The sequence below is a fragment of the Oryctolagus cuniculus genome, chromosome 9, assembly GCF_051225735.1.
Source record: "Oryctolagus cuniculus isolate XC-2025 breed Fujian yellow rabbit chromosome 9, ASM5122573v1, whole genome shotgun sequence".
Taxonomy (NCBI): Eukaryota; Metazoa; Chordata; class Mammalia; order Lagomorpha; family Leporidae; genus Oryctolagus; species Oryctolagus cuniculus.
The window spans coordinates 137337940-137350910 of NC_142875.1; the positions used below are offsets into that span (position 1 = coordinate 137337940).

General features: G+C 63.0%; 1 protein-coding gene across 11 annotated transcripts in view; it reads right to left on the bottom strand.

Moving 5' to 3' along the window:
* Positions 1–2837: 2837 nt before the first annotated feature.
* SLC38A4 (solute carrier family 38 member 4) overlaps positions 2838–12971 on the bottom strand; it is a 72494-nt gene continuing 62360 nt past the window's right edge. For all 11 annotated transcript variants that reach the window (XM_051851005.3, XM_051851003.3, XM_089304817.1 and 8 more), the window contains 10 exons: positions 10874–10955; positions 10709–10791; positions 10560–10618; positions 9742–10005; positions 9552–9631; positions 8983–9083; positions 8006–8130; positions 5264–5408; positions 4815–4912; positions 2838–4161 (listed from right to left, as the gene is read on the bottom strand). In XM_051851005.3, coding sequence (XP_051706965.2) covers positions 4060–4161; positions 4815–4912; positions 5264–5408; positions 8006–8130; positions 8983–9083; positions 9552–9631; positions 9742–10005; positions 10560–10618; positions 10709–10791; positions 10874–10955 — 1139 coding nt within the window. In that variant the 3' untranslated portion in view covers positions 2838–4059. The remainder of the gene's footprint in view (positions 4162–4814; positions 4913–5263; positions 5409–8005; positions 8131–8982; positions 9084–9551; positions 9632–9741; positions 10006–10559; positions 10619–10708; positions 10792–10873; positions 10956–12971) is intronic.

The window sequence follows — 12971 nt, forward strand, 5'->3', positions numbered from 1 at the left end:
GGGAACACTGCCGTGTGGGTCCCGAGACCCTGAGCGTGTGAGAATGCGCTCAGGCCTGCTGTGCCGCCCCCCACCCCGGGGTGTCACGCCCGCCCAGGGATGGGGAGCCCCTTGCCCTGGGCCCCTGCTGCATATCGCAGGCTCCTGCCTCCCTGAGGCGTGATTCCCGGAGGGCTGCTGGCTCAGGCTGCTTCCGCGGCGGTGCTGTGCGCCATGCAGGGGCCGTGGGGCCGTGTCAGGATTCCGCAGAAGGCGAAGGCAGGGCTGCCCCGTGGTCCCGCCCTGCCCGGCCGTGCCGCCCAGAGGTTCGCCCGCAGAATCCGCGGGAGACGAGGCCTTCCCGCACTGCGCGCAGCGGCCGGCAGGGGGCAGCAGAGTCCACGGCCGCCGGGAGGAGCTGGTACCCGCGCGGAGGGGAGAGGGCGCCCATCACTGTGGGGGACCGGCCTTGCAGAAGCCCCTCCCTGGGCTGTGGAGCCCAGACGCACGAGAGGGGAGCCCCTGAAAACCCCAGATTCCAACCTGGGGGCTCCCCTGTAGAAACCGCGGTGGGGGCCGGGGAGGGGCCAGCGCGCACCTGTGGGTGCGGGGGTCGCGTCCCTGTGTTCTACAGCCTGGGCCGCGCTGAGGGGCCGTGTGCCGAGCGGCCGAAGCCCCCAGTCCTGGCCACAACCAGGCGGTGCCTTCCCTGTCCCGCGCTCCTGCAGGGCTCCAGGGCTCGCCCGCGGACTCTGGCCCAGTGGGCGCTGCGGGGCTGGCGGGGGCTGGTGCCGGCCCTGCCTGCTGTTCGCTCCTGGGGGGGTGGGGTCTTCGTGGCCCGCGCTGCTGGGGGCTGGTGGGGAGGGGGTGCCAACGTGCCAGCGCCCTCGCTTTCCCCGGTTCCCGGCACACCGGGGTCCTCACTGCTAGCTCGCCTGATGCGTCCTCTTCCTCCTGCCTGCTTTGGGTTTATTCTCCCCTTTTCGGGGAACTGCCTGCCTGGCTTTATTTCCGATTTTACACCGAGTGCTGTGTTTCGCTGCTTTGCCGCAGGAAGAGTGTTTTAATGTCTGTGCGGCCTGCTTTCTCTGTGCTGGACCTCAGTGTCTGAGGTTTCTCGCCGAGGGTGGGGTCCTGGGGGGGCCCTGGGGCTGTGGCCGTCCTCATCCGCGCTGACAGTTCCCGGGGCGCGGCTCCCTCGGCCCTGGACTCGCGCCTCTGCTCTGGGGCTCTGGGGCTGTGGACTTGGCACCGCTGCTGCAGCCCCGCTGAGCGCTTCAGCTCAGGCATCCGCGGGGCGGGAGCTGTCCTCCGCAGCTGCTCTATCAGATGGCAGTGCCGCGCCTCCATTTCCTGTTCGTTTTGTGTCCGTGTCTTCCGTCCTTTTCATTTCAGCCTACCTTCCCACCAGACGTGAAGCACGTTTCTGGGGAAGAGCAGGTGGCTGGGCCGGCTGTCACTGGCGACTGGAGACCGCCTCGCCCGCGGCAGTTCCGGGCCGGCTCGGGTTGGGTTGTGCTGCCAGGAGCTCCTGGATCTAAGCTGACTGCATCCTAACTTGTTTATGGCGTTGGGGAGAGATCTCGTCACTCGTTCGTTCGTCTCTGCCATAGCTGCTGTCTCAGTCACTCTGGAGCGCTTTAAAAACTGGAAGATGGAATGTAAGAGCTTACTGTGGTGGAAGATTTGAAATTCGTGCGTACTAGGGATCTTCAAAACGTTCATGGGAAATCTCTACTGTGAAAACACATACATACGTTTCACATTTCTTTGGGCTCAAGTCAGGCTGCCTTCAGTCCCGTCCTCGGCCGACCGAGGTGCCCGTGCGCTCATTTCTTTGTTTTGCTGTGTGGTGCGAAGGCAGCCTCGGGGCTGGCTTCTTCCCACTCGATGACCTCGGCCGTGCTGGTGAGCACGCTGCGCGCTGAGCGGGGAAGACAGCCACAGGGGGTGCACCCGCAGAAGCTGAGGCCCCACACCCCTCCCACCGCACAGGCCTCCCAGGCTGCCCCGGCTGGGTGACAGGCAGCAGGAAGGGCTCCGCTGTGCTGGGGCCGCCTGTCTGCTGGTCTCCCGGCCACGAGGCAGGGCACTTAAGACGGTGGCGTTTCCCACCCGCTAGCCGCTCCTTAGATAAAGCCAGCTACGAGGCCAAGCGGACTCCACCGAGCGTTTGCAAGCAGGGAAGAAGTCTCCCATGCTCCAGACTTGCAAACACAGTGCACGATGGTGCGCACGCCGCTGCAGCTAGCCTGGCTCGGGGAGCACCCCGCGGACAATGCAGAGGCCTGCAGTCGGCTGGGGGAACGCCGGGTCTGACGGGGGCGAGAGAAGGGCAGAGGACCACTGTGCAAACGGGCAGACTGAATGCACTGTGTGGCCGCTGAACACAGGAAAGCCTTCCGCACTGTCAGACCCGTTTCATGCAGCCTGGAGAGGCTGTCCTACGAGACGCTGGGACAGGGAGCCTGGGGTCTCGTTGACGTCACTGGGGGACAGGACTGGAAGGGCCACGCGGGAGAGCTGCTTGGAGGTGTCCTCTGATGCCAGGCCTGCTGCGGCCCTGCGACCCGCACTCTCCCAGGCTCCCTCGTCTCCCACCCTCATCAGCCTGAAAAGAGACAGACGACTTCCCCCCACGCATTCCTGATGACGTAGCTGAATTAAAATCATCCCGGTCGGATGCTGGCCGAGCCAACATCAGATGGCCCCTGCTGTCTCGGTGCCGGTTACGGATCTCGGCTGCACGCCAGGGTGACTGGAAATGGAACTTAGACCTGTGCAAGGGAGGTAACAGCCAGGTGTTAGTCTGTCTCGTGTAGATGATGAAAGCTGTAACAACAGAAGAGCACATCGTGGTCATCTGAAGTCCATTTATTACATACCACTATACACTTCCCATAATAAAAAAGTCTCCCAGTACACTGAACCATCTTATAAATGAAGTAAGAAAATAAATTTCATGTGTTCACAAGTGGGATTAAATTAATCAGGCGTCTGCCCTGCCGGGCCCGTGACCTCCGGCCCTGAGCGTGCGCTGCTGCTCCTGAATACGGAGACAAGGGCAAGGCTGAGGGCCGCAGGGACGCGGCGCGAAGCGTGCGGAATACTTACAGGTATTCTTACAGCTCTCGACTGTTTGGATTCACCTTTAATATTTACTTAAATACATTCGGATTACACTTTCAGCATTTAGAAGACAGTGTTTCCACTTGGTTTGGACCCACTCTTGAGGGGACCCAGCATGGAAACACGACGTAAAGATGCTCCCAGGAGCAGCACTCGGAAGTCAGCTGTCCCGCAGGGCTCCGGCTTCCAGAAAGGAATACACGAAACAGCGGTTTCCCCAGCCGCCTTTACGACAATGTGAGATACTCATCCCAGGTTCCAGTCGCTGGCGGCACTACGAGATTCCCGCGAGCAGGCGGAACGTCCAAACCCGCTAGTGCACACCACAGCGGTGAGCGAGGGCGACAGCTGCCCGTCTCCGAAGCACTGGCGTCCGTGTTTTCCCGGGAGCCACTCGACGCTGCGCCACACGGCGCAAACGGCTCTCCAGGCTAAATGCAGCGAGTTCTGTTCTGGGCACTGAGAATTCCTGCAGACAAGGCACTTGCGTTCCCAGACACAGCGAAGCGCATCACTGAGCCGGACAGGCGCACGGCAGCGGCCTGGTGACGGCAGGGCGAGGCCACACCAGCTTCCCGCGCTGCAGTGCAGTATGCGTCCACGCCAACGCAGCGTGGCAGACGCGGGTGGGCACTGTTCAAGGAAAGGGGCCGCAGGGGCAGGCACTTCTGGTTCAGGCCGCGGCGCTGTGGGCGCCGAGTCAGTAACGTCCCGACGTGTGCCAGGAACCCTCTGGTGCATGAGCCCTGCGGGGACGGGCGGACACGCCTTGTTGGCCCACGTGCCGGCCCAGCGTCTGCCGCAGGAGCAGGTCACGAGACCGCACCTGCTCTCGCCCAGGGCAGAAGTAGAGAGCGCTTTGCCAGTGCGGTGACCGTCACTGGACCCTGCCGCGCTCTTCTCTCCCGCAGGTGTCTGGGCTGCAAGAGGGCGCGCGGCCTCCGCCCTCGGCTAGTGATGCCTGGAGGTGGGAGGGTTGTACACCCAGTCGATGACGATGAGGGCCATGCTGCCAATCATGAAGATGACCCCGGTCGCCAGGAAGATGACAGCCTGCGGTTCAGAGAGCAACGGTTAGGGAGCACCTGCCCTGCCCAGCCCTGCCCCCTTACAGCAGTGAGAACCCCGTGCAGAAATCCCGCCCTGAAGTCAGCAGCGTGCGCCTTGTGTGTGGCCGCACAGGGGACGAGGTGACATGAGCACGGGCCCTACGCCCTGCCCCGCGCAGGGGAGAGCAGCAGTGGAAGGGTTCGCACAGGAGCGACCCACGAGGTCGTCTTACTGATGGTCGGCTGATCGTGGGCCACCAGCAGGGCGGGGGCGGGGGGGGATGCCCGGCTGTCCCCTGTCCCTGTGCCGGCCTGACAGTTGAGTGACTTCCAGGCAGAAACCGGGGAGTAATCCGGTGAGCAGCACTCGTGTCAGGCCCAGCGTGGAACTGTGGGAAGACGTTTCCCAGCACGGCGTGACTCCTGCCCGAGGGAGGCTGTGCGACGTCGAGGCTGCCCCCGGGGCGCAAACTGCAAGTACCACCCCTCCTTCGACCTTGCAGCCCAGTTCATACGACCGAAATGTCTGGATCCTTCCAGAACACTGCGAGGGCGGGTGGGCCTCTGCCCCTGGTATGCGAGACCTGGGAAGAAACCCTGGAGTCCCCGCCCAAGTCGAGAGGGGCGATGGACCGGGGTGTGGCCGGCTTTACTCACCCCCACCTTCTGGGGTGACCGCAGAGGCTCCTTCTTGACAATTCTCAGATAAAAAGCTGCTGGGAGAATGAAAATCAGCATCGTGGCCGAAGAAGCCCCTGGGGAGAGAAGTGGGCAGGGAAGCGAGTTAGTGGTGCACCGGGCTGGGCTGCAGTCCCGAGGCCTGTGGTGTTAAGTGAGGAGCCATGCACTTGACACAAGCTGCGTCCCACTCATGCCTCTGAGAGTAGGGATCTGGGACCACTCACTCTTCACTCTCAGGGCCACGCAGAGTTAGACGGAATACTTAGTAAGACAGGGGGCAGGAATCTGCCTGTCTGGGTCCACCCCAGTGTGCAGCACCTGGCTGCTTGGGAGAGGCCAGAGAGCCACAGACTAAAGGCCTGCTGACCCCAGCCCCCTCCTGCCCGCGCCGGGAGCTGCAGACGAAGGCAGCCCCCGGGACTCACCTATGAACCCGAAGATGTACTTGATGGTGGGCACGAGGATGACCAGCGCGTTGTTGAGGGTGATGATCACGGCCGCGATCAGGACGTGCCGCACCCAGCTGAAAGGCCTTCTGGGAAACAGCAGCGTGCTCACCGACGTCCGGATCTGCAGGTCAGGGTCAGAGGGGCGGTTTTCCCATCATCCCGCAGCAAAGACTTTTGGGCCTTCCCTTCATGGTTTTGCGTACACTACACCTAGCAGTCTGTGCGTGTCTCCACCTGCTGCAGGTGCAGAGCTGTCACAGCGCCCGGGCCCACCTTCCCAGCTGTCGGAAGGAGCGAGGTAACCGGGTGAGGGATGCTCCTCCCATCACGGCGGAGAGAAAGCAGCGTGTCGTCCCCACAGCGCTGTGGGAGGAGCGTCCGCGAGCTCGCGTCGGGCTGAATCGGGCTGTTCCGCCTGACTTCAGGAGCGACCTGCTCCTCCCTTTGTCCCCGGAATTTCTCCCTCAGGGGCTGGCACGCAGCAGGCACGCGGTAAGTGTTGAATCAAGCTGAAGCTAGCCGTCTCCCCTCCCTGAGGGCCCGCACCGCCATCGCCCTACTCTGCAGGGGAAGGGGCGCTGAGTCCAGCCTGCAGTCTCCAAGGACGCGGTTCTGACACAGCACGCGCCTCCCTCCACGACGCAGGGGATGCTGGGGCTGACGTCTCGCCCTCCCACGGGAGTGCATTCAACAGAAGGAATGCGCACCCCACCCTGCCATGTACAGGGACCGACGTGGGCGGGGGCCCCTCTGCTCAGCTGACCTCCCTTTCCTCCCCCTGTGCCCGCCAGCGGCTCCGGTGAGGAAGCAGACTGCCCTGAAGGCCCTGCGCGTGGTGCACAGCGGCTCGGTGAAGAGGGCCTGCAACACTGCTGTGCCCTGGCACACGCGGGCCCTCAGCTCCAGCACAGCACAGCCTGCACAACCGCTGCTGCCCCGGCTCAGGGGCCCGGGGTGACGGGAGGAGGAAGAGTTCTGGTGCTCAGAGTGACGGGACAGTGACACAGTAGTGTGGGGACAGAAGCAGTGAGGAAAGTGAGGTGGAGAGTGACGGGGGAAGAGGTTCTGAGTGTATCGGGGAGGGAAGGGAGCGATGAGGTGCCGAGAGTGACAGGGATGGGGGAGTGAGATGGAGTAAGAGGGTCAGAGCTGAGAGTGCGGGGGGAGGTGGGGTTTGCAGAGCGATGTGAGGGGAAGGGGCTCCTGCAGGCAGGAAGGGGCCCAGCACTGCCCGTGGTACTCACTGGGCCCCGAGCGCCGGCCTGGGAGCGTAGCTTCCTGCAGTCCACTGTGGCGGGAGGGAGCAGCTGGGCTCGTCCCTCACAGGACCCTGGCTCCCGACCCTACTGCCCGAGCCTGGAAGGACGCTTGAGTCCCCAGAACCCACCGGGCCTGACCCAGGGTGGCCCAGTGTGCGGCCAGGGCAGGGGTAGCGGCCCCTCTGCGGGCTGTGGGGTCTCCCGGTGTGGAACGTTAACAGCATCCCCACTCCCAGTGGGCAGATTTCCACCCGCACTCACTCAGATGGGGGGATGCAACCCTCAGGAGGGACATGGGGCTTCCACATCGAGGGGAAGCGGAAGCCTCACTGGGCCTGCCCCTTCCCGTGACCGTGGGGGTCACACAGCAAGGCCCCTCGGTCTTCTCTGACCAGGGCCGCTGAGAGGGGAAGGAGGCTGCCGGGAGATTTCCCACATGCTGCCAGCTCTTAGCAGTCCAGTACCCCCACCTTCCCATGATGGCCTCGTGGAAGTTAAGGTCTGGGTAGAGGCACCATGGAACTCCCAGCCAGGCTCCACTCGGCGTGTCCGGCCCATGAGGCACGTGGGAGTACCTTGGTTGCTCTTCAGCGTGAGGGCCCACACTCCGGCACAAGTATGTATCCACCCTCTAAATAAATCCTGCTCTCACCATGCCCTGTGATTACGCCTTTGTGGGGAAAAGAACTTGGAATAAAAGTAGCTATTCGCAGGGCCAGCGCTGGGGCACAGCTGTTGAGACCACCGCCTGTGATGCCAGCGCCCCCACGGGCACTGCTCGGGGCCGGGGAGGAGGGCTGCCACGCGCCCCCCGGGAAGCTGGGAGTTTGGGGATGTTACCCTGCACGCTCTCCTCCTGCTGCGGCTGGCCTCTCAGAAGTTGGCACTGCTTTTAGGCTTAGGCTGTGGGCATGTAGGAGGCCGCAAAGTACAGGCCCCCTGGTAAGCTATGTCCCAGAAAAGGGAGGCGCCAACGCGTATCTGAGCACAAGGCTCCAGTTGCTGTGGCTCAACAGCCCCGCACATGCCCATCGGTGCTGGTTTTAACTCAAGCCACCCAGGACAACGTGACACCCAACGCAGTGCCACGCAGGGCAACCCCGGCAGAGGCGCTGTGGCGGGCGGGAAGGTGGAACACACACCAGGCAGACACCACCGGTCTCCCTGTCAGCCTTACAGGCAGCAGGCCCAACAGGGAGACTCCGGGGAGTCTGGCACGGCGGGAGACCGCCTGGGAAAGCGAGAAGCCTGCGGAGGGCCCGCGTGTTCTTCCTGCTCTGCAGGGCCGCAGCCCCGGCTCTGCTTTCCGGGTCTGAACCTAAAACATCAGGAGCTTGGTCTTTTTCTCACCCGTTGGCAACACCACCTAGAAGCACTTGCCGAGTCTAGCACAGGGCAGATCTAAGTGCCTTTGAAACGCTCCTGGGCGTCGCGACCACGCACGCTGGGGAGGACTCACCGGGAACAGGACGATGGGCACAGTCAGGGTCACGGCCACGAGCACGGCCAGGCGCACCATGAGAAGTAGGACGTCGAAGGTGTACACTCTGCTGTAGGCGTGCAGCAGTTCGTCCTCAACTTCTCCTGCAAGAGGGAGGGGCCACAGGCACGTGTGGCTGGGCCAGGATGCAGGACAGCAGGAAGGGCCCGGCCGGGACTAAGACACTGCTGTCCCTGGGCAACCTTTGCTCACAGGCGGAGGGGCCTGGGCTTAGGAGGTCACAGCCACTGAAACTGAAAGCACCTCAGGGCCCCGAGACCTGAGAGATCTCTGCTCCCAGGAGCTCCACCAGGGCAGGCGGAGGGGCCTGGTCCAAGGGGATGGAAGGCCCAGCCCACTGGCCTCGTCTGCCCTGGCCCTGGTAAACAGGACATGTGCTCCCACTCTGTGCACGGGAGCCTTCAAGTGTCTGCTGTCTTGGGAGGCTCGGCCATGAGGCTGAGTGACAGGCAGGGATGACTCAGGGCGGCCTCCCGCGGGCCTCCAGGGACCCCGTGGCTAGGCTGACACGACTTCTCCTTGGAAATGCACCCGTCCTGATTCCATACGCCAGTGGCGGGGAGATGTGTGTGAGGTCACAATAGAAGGGACACTTCCCATGGCCTCTCAGGACACTCAGCCACCCTGGCCTGACCAGGTCTGAACCAGCGGAGCTCACCCCAGTGCAAAGTGAGGGCCTGGTGGACACTCGGACCTTAGTCTAACAGCAAGCCGTGGCCCAGGCCCCGACGTGCACCAAGTCAGCAGGTGGAGTGCTGAAAGGGCGGGGACCGGGGCCCCACCCCTGGCCCTGCGACATGGTCGGCGAGAGTTCTAGACGGTCCACATATGGCTAGGCCCGCCGGCCAGGCTGGCTCAGGCCATTCTTCCTCTGGCAGGCACGAAGGCTGGCACGGCACGCCGAGCGGCCACGTGTCCGGAGGGGCGCCACCTACCGTAGAAGGTCAGGTAGCCAAAGAGAGCGGCGAGCAGGTACATGACCAACATGCCCGTGATGGAGACGTTGGACACCGTCTGCATCCTCCTCCGTGACCGGCTGCGAGGAGAGAGCACACGGAGCTGCCAACACAGCCCTGCAGCGTTCCCGTGCAACCGCGGAAGGACGCAGCCCGTCGGCGCGCTCAGCGGACCCAAGCCCGCGCTGATCCTCCCCACGTGCTGCCCCTCCCTGGGCAGGCGCTGCCAGTGCAGCGAGCAGCTCCGAGCGCACCGCGTGGCGGCCGTGCTCGCTGCCGGAGGCCTGACGGTGCCGCCCGCACACCTCTCCAGCCCACCCTACAGCCCCCAGGGCCTGCAGCCGGTGGCAGGTTTCTAGGGTAACCGCTACATGCACTTCGCAAAGCGCTCAGACGTTACGGGGACTGAAAGTGCTCTGCACTCTGTCCGGAGGCAGCTCTGGCTTTGTGGGGAAGCTCCCTCCCTAGCAGCCACGTGCCTGGGTGAGGCGCCGAGAGGGCCCGCCCGGCTCAGACCCGGGCCCCCAAGGAGCTCCCGGCAGGCTTACTCTTTGAGTTCACTGTAGATGGGCAGGACCTCGGGGTGGCACACGAAGGCAAACGCGAGGATGGGAATCGCGTAGGCTGTCTGAAAGACAAGGCAGCCACGCGCTCAGCTTGCCAGCACCGCCAGCAACCCCCGGCGTCTCCGCAGATGGAACCGAAGGTCAGAGGCCACACGGCCAGGCTGTCCCTTACCCGGGAGTTGAACACGAAGTACTCGGGCTGGCAGTTGCGCTCGCTCTGGGCCTTGTATTCCATGCTGCTGGCCCTGGCCTGGCTCTCGCCAAGCCCCATGGGCTCACGCTGCGTGAAGTCCATCATGAAGTTCACGCCCGTCCTCTCGGAGCCGTTGGGCAGGACGACCATGTGCACGGGCGCTGTGTCGTTGACGGTCAGATTCCCCACGCTGTGCCCCAGGTCCGGCAGGGGACAGGGAATCTGGAACTTCTTGTAAATCACCTGGATCCAGTCATTTTAAAAAGTCAGCCTTTTGTGGAAAAAACAGCGCAATGAAAAGCTCTACGTGAGGCTTATGGGGCGGGAGTGAGGGACTCGGCTCCGAATTCCTGGAGGCTGGACGGTGCCCGGCTGACCTCACCCCGGGCCTGGGTGCGCCCTCCGCTGTGAGGATTAGCGTCACCCAGCCAGTTTGTCTCACATCTGGGGACACCCTCTGAAGTCTGGAGCCCCAGACACCACACGGGGCCCCACGTCTCTGGTCCCTCTGCGGGCAGGACGCGTGGGGGAACACAGCTGGCGGGGGCGGGTGGGGCCTGCCCTGCTCTCTTCCCCCTCCTGTCTGAAGACTAGGTTGTTCCCACCCAAAGTGTTCCCTCCGTTCAAATATACAGCCAGGGTTTCTAGAACAACCTGCCAGCATCAACCCTGCCATTCTCCCTCGACTGTTTTATACTGCTCTCTGCTTGGGCCACGCCAGGGTGTGCTGCGAGCGTGAAGCACGGCGAGAAGACGAACGCGGGCACTGAGAGCCGCCACGGCCACAAGGCACTCACCACACTGACGAAAAACACCATGCAGGTCAGGGAGAACCCGCTCGTGTAGCCCAGGTAGCCTGCGAGTGGGCAGACACGGTCTATGGAGCGAGCTGCCGGCCAGGACCGCTCACCTGCAGGCCAGGAGACGGGCACGGAGACGACTTTACCTAAGTTTTTCAGGAGAGACAGCGGGAGGATGACGGCCACAGACACGAGGACGACGAGGTAGTTGCCGTTCAGGTACCACTCCCTGGGCGAGGAAGAGACGGGGGTGAGGGCCAGCCGGCCCCGAGGCGGGTGGGGGCGCAGTGCCTGTGCGGACGCAGACGTACCCACTGTTTTCTTCCAGGCCCATGAAGGTACGGATGACTTCCGGAAGCTCGTACTTGATGATGAAGAGGTAGCTTGACATGGCTGAAATGAGAAACACACAACTTAGGGGCGTGTCCCCCACAGTCATGGGGGTGGGGGGGACTCCTGGCAGTAAGAGGGGCATTGGATCCCTGGCACCACTGGGATCGGCACCAAGGCCGACCCCAGTGAAATCCAGCTCCTGACGGTTCTCGGGACAGCTGCATTTCCAGTCACAGGGCCTGTCCTGAGTGTGCCTGGCACCCAGGGGCATGTGCCGAAACGAGGACACCAGGGCAGGGCCCCAGGGGACCAGAGGCGCCCGGCCTGCGTGAGGGACGCCCGTCTCAACCCCGAGGGGCACACAGACTCGGAACCTTGCAGAAAGAATGCAAGATGGGGGCCACTTCCCTCCCCTTCACAGAGGCTTTTTACCCTCTCCATCTTGGTCTCTCTTTGGCCAGCAAAGAAACTACACCAAGGCTGGCGCCGCGGCTCACTAGGCTAATCCTCCGCCTTGCAGCGCCGGCACACCTGGTTCTAGTCCCGGTCGGGGCGCCGGATTCTGTCCCGGTTGCCCCTCTTCCAGGCCAGCTCTCTGCTGTGGCCAGGGAGTGCAGTGGAGGATGGCCCAAGTGCTTGGGCCCTGCACCCCATGGGAGACCAGGAGAAGCACCTGGCTCCTGCCTTCGGATCAGTGTGGTGCACCGGCTGCGGCGGCCATTGGAGGGTGAACCAATGGCAAAGAAAGACCTTTCTCTCTGTCTCTCTCTCTCACTATCCATTCTGCCTGTCAAAAAAAAAAAAAAAAAAAAACTACACCAAGTGGCAAAATTCCGGGAGCCTCTGTGGCCTCAGCGTTAGTGCTGAGGCCTCCATGACCCCCTCCCCTGGGAAGATGAGTCCCACACGTGCACCACTGCTACTGGGCCACAACTGCAAGGACTCACGCAGCACCCGGCCTGGGTCTGCCCACGGCAGAGCCGGATGCTGACTCACTACCGACACGCCATCAGGACACAATCAGAGAAAACGGATGCCTTTAGCGTAGAACCTATGGGTGCCCCGTCCTGCTGTGGCTTGGGCTAGCAGGCACTGACAATGGCTCTGTGGTAAACTCAGCTGTTCGTGGTCAGGGCCATCCTCCCCTCCCCGGGACAGCAACGATGGTGCATCGTCGGCACACCACTCCCAGGGGTCGTCTGTGGTCTCTTACTGAGAGGCTGAGTGGCACACGCAGGGCCCCCGACTTCTGGGCAGGAGCCCCCCCACCTCTGCTGTCCGCGTGCCATGATTCTGCAAGAGCTGCTGTGGCTCCCGTGGGGACTTCCTGCTGTGGCACAGTGGGTTACACTGCTGTCTGCAGGGCCCACATCCCACAGGGCACCCTGTCCAGTCCTGGCTGCTCCCCTTCCAAACCAGCTCCCTGCTAACGCGACTGGGAAAGCAGGGAAGATGGCCCAATCCTGTGGGCCCCTGACCCACACAGGAGACCTGGATGGAGCTCCGTGCTCCTGGCATGGCCACCTGGAGAGTGAACTAGGCAGATGGAAGGTTTCTCTCTCTCTCTCCCTCTTTAACTCTGCCTTTCAAATAAATAAAATAAATCTTTAAAAACAAAAGAAACACTGGGCTCTGACTGTTCTCACTGCTTTGTCTGCTGTGTGCACCACCTGCTGATCCCCTAGAGCCCGTGCCTGGGGCTCCTGCTGGCAAGAGGTGCTGCTGCCTCCACGGCCTGCAGAGCCTCGGACCTGTGCGGGCAGCGTCTGCGTTACTGTTTAACACCTGTGCTAAAGGACTGAGGACAGGAATGCTCTGGAGTGGACTTGCGCAGAATAGAGGTGCCAAATGTCCACGAACCATCCAGGGCGCCCAAGAGACGTCCACTCCAAGCCTGGGCACCAGAGACGTGAAACTTCTCCGCAGTGCATGGAGTCACCTCACGCTTGGTCCAGTTCAGGCCTCTCGACAATGAAGTGAGCAGCGAGAGCCAGCGAGCTGGAGCTCACCTGGGTGTGGCCGCAGTGCTCTGTGCCGTCGAGGGCTGGCCCCTGCGCAGGCTCGGCAAGGGCCTCT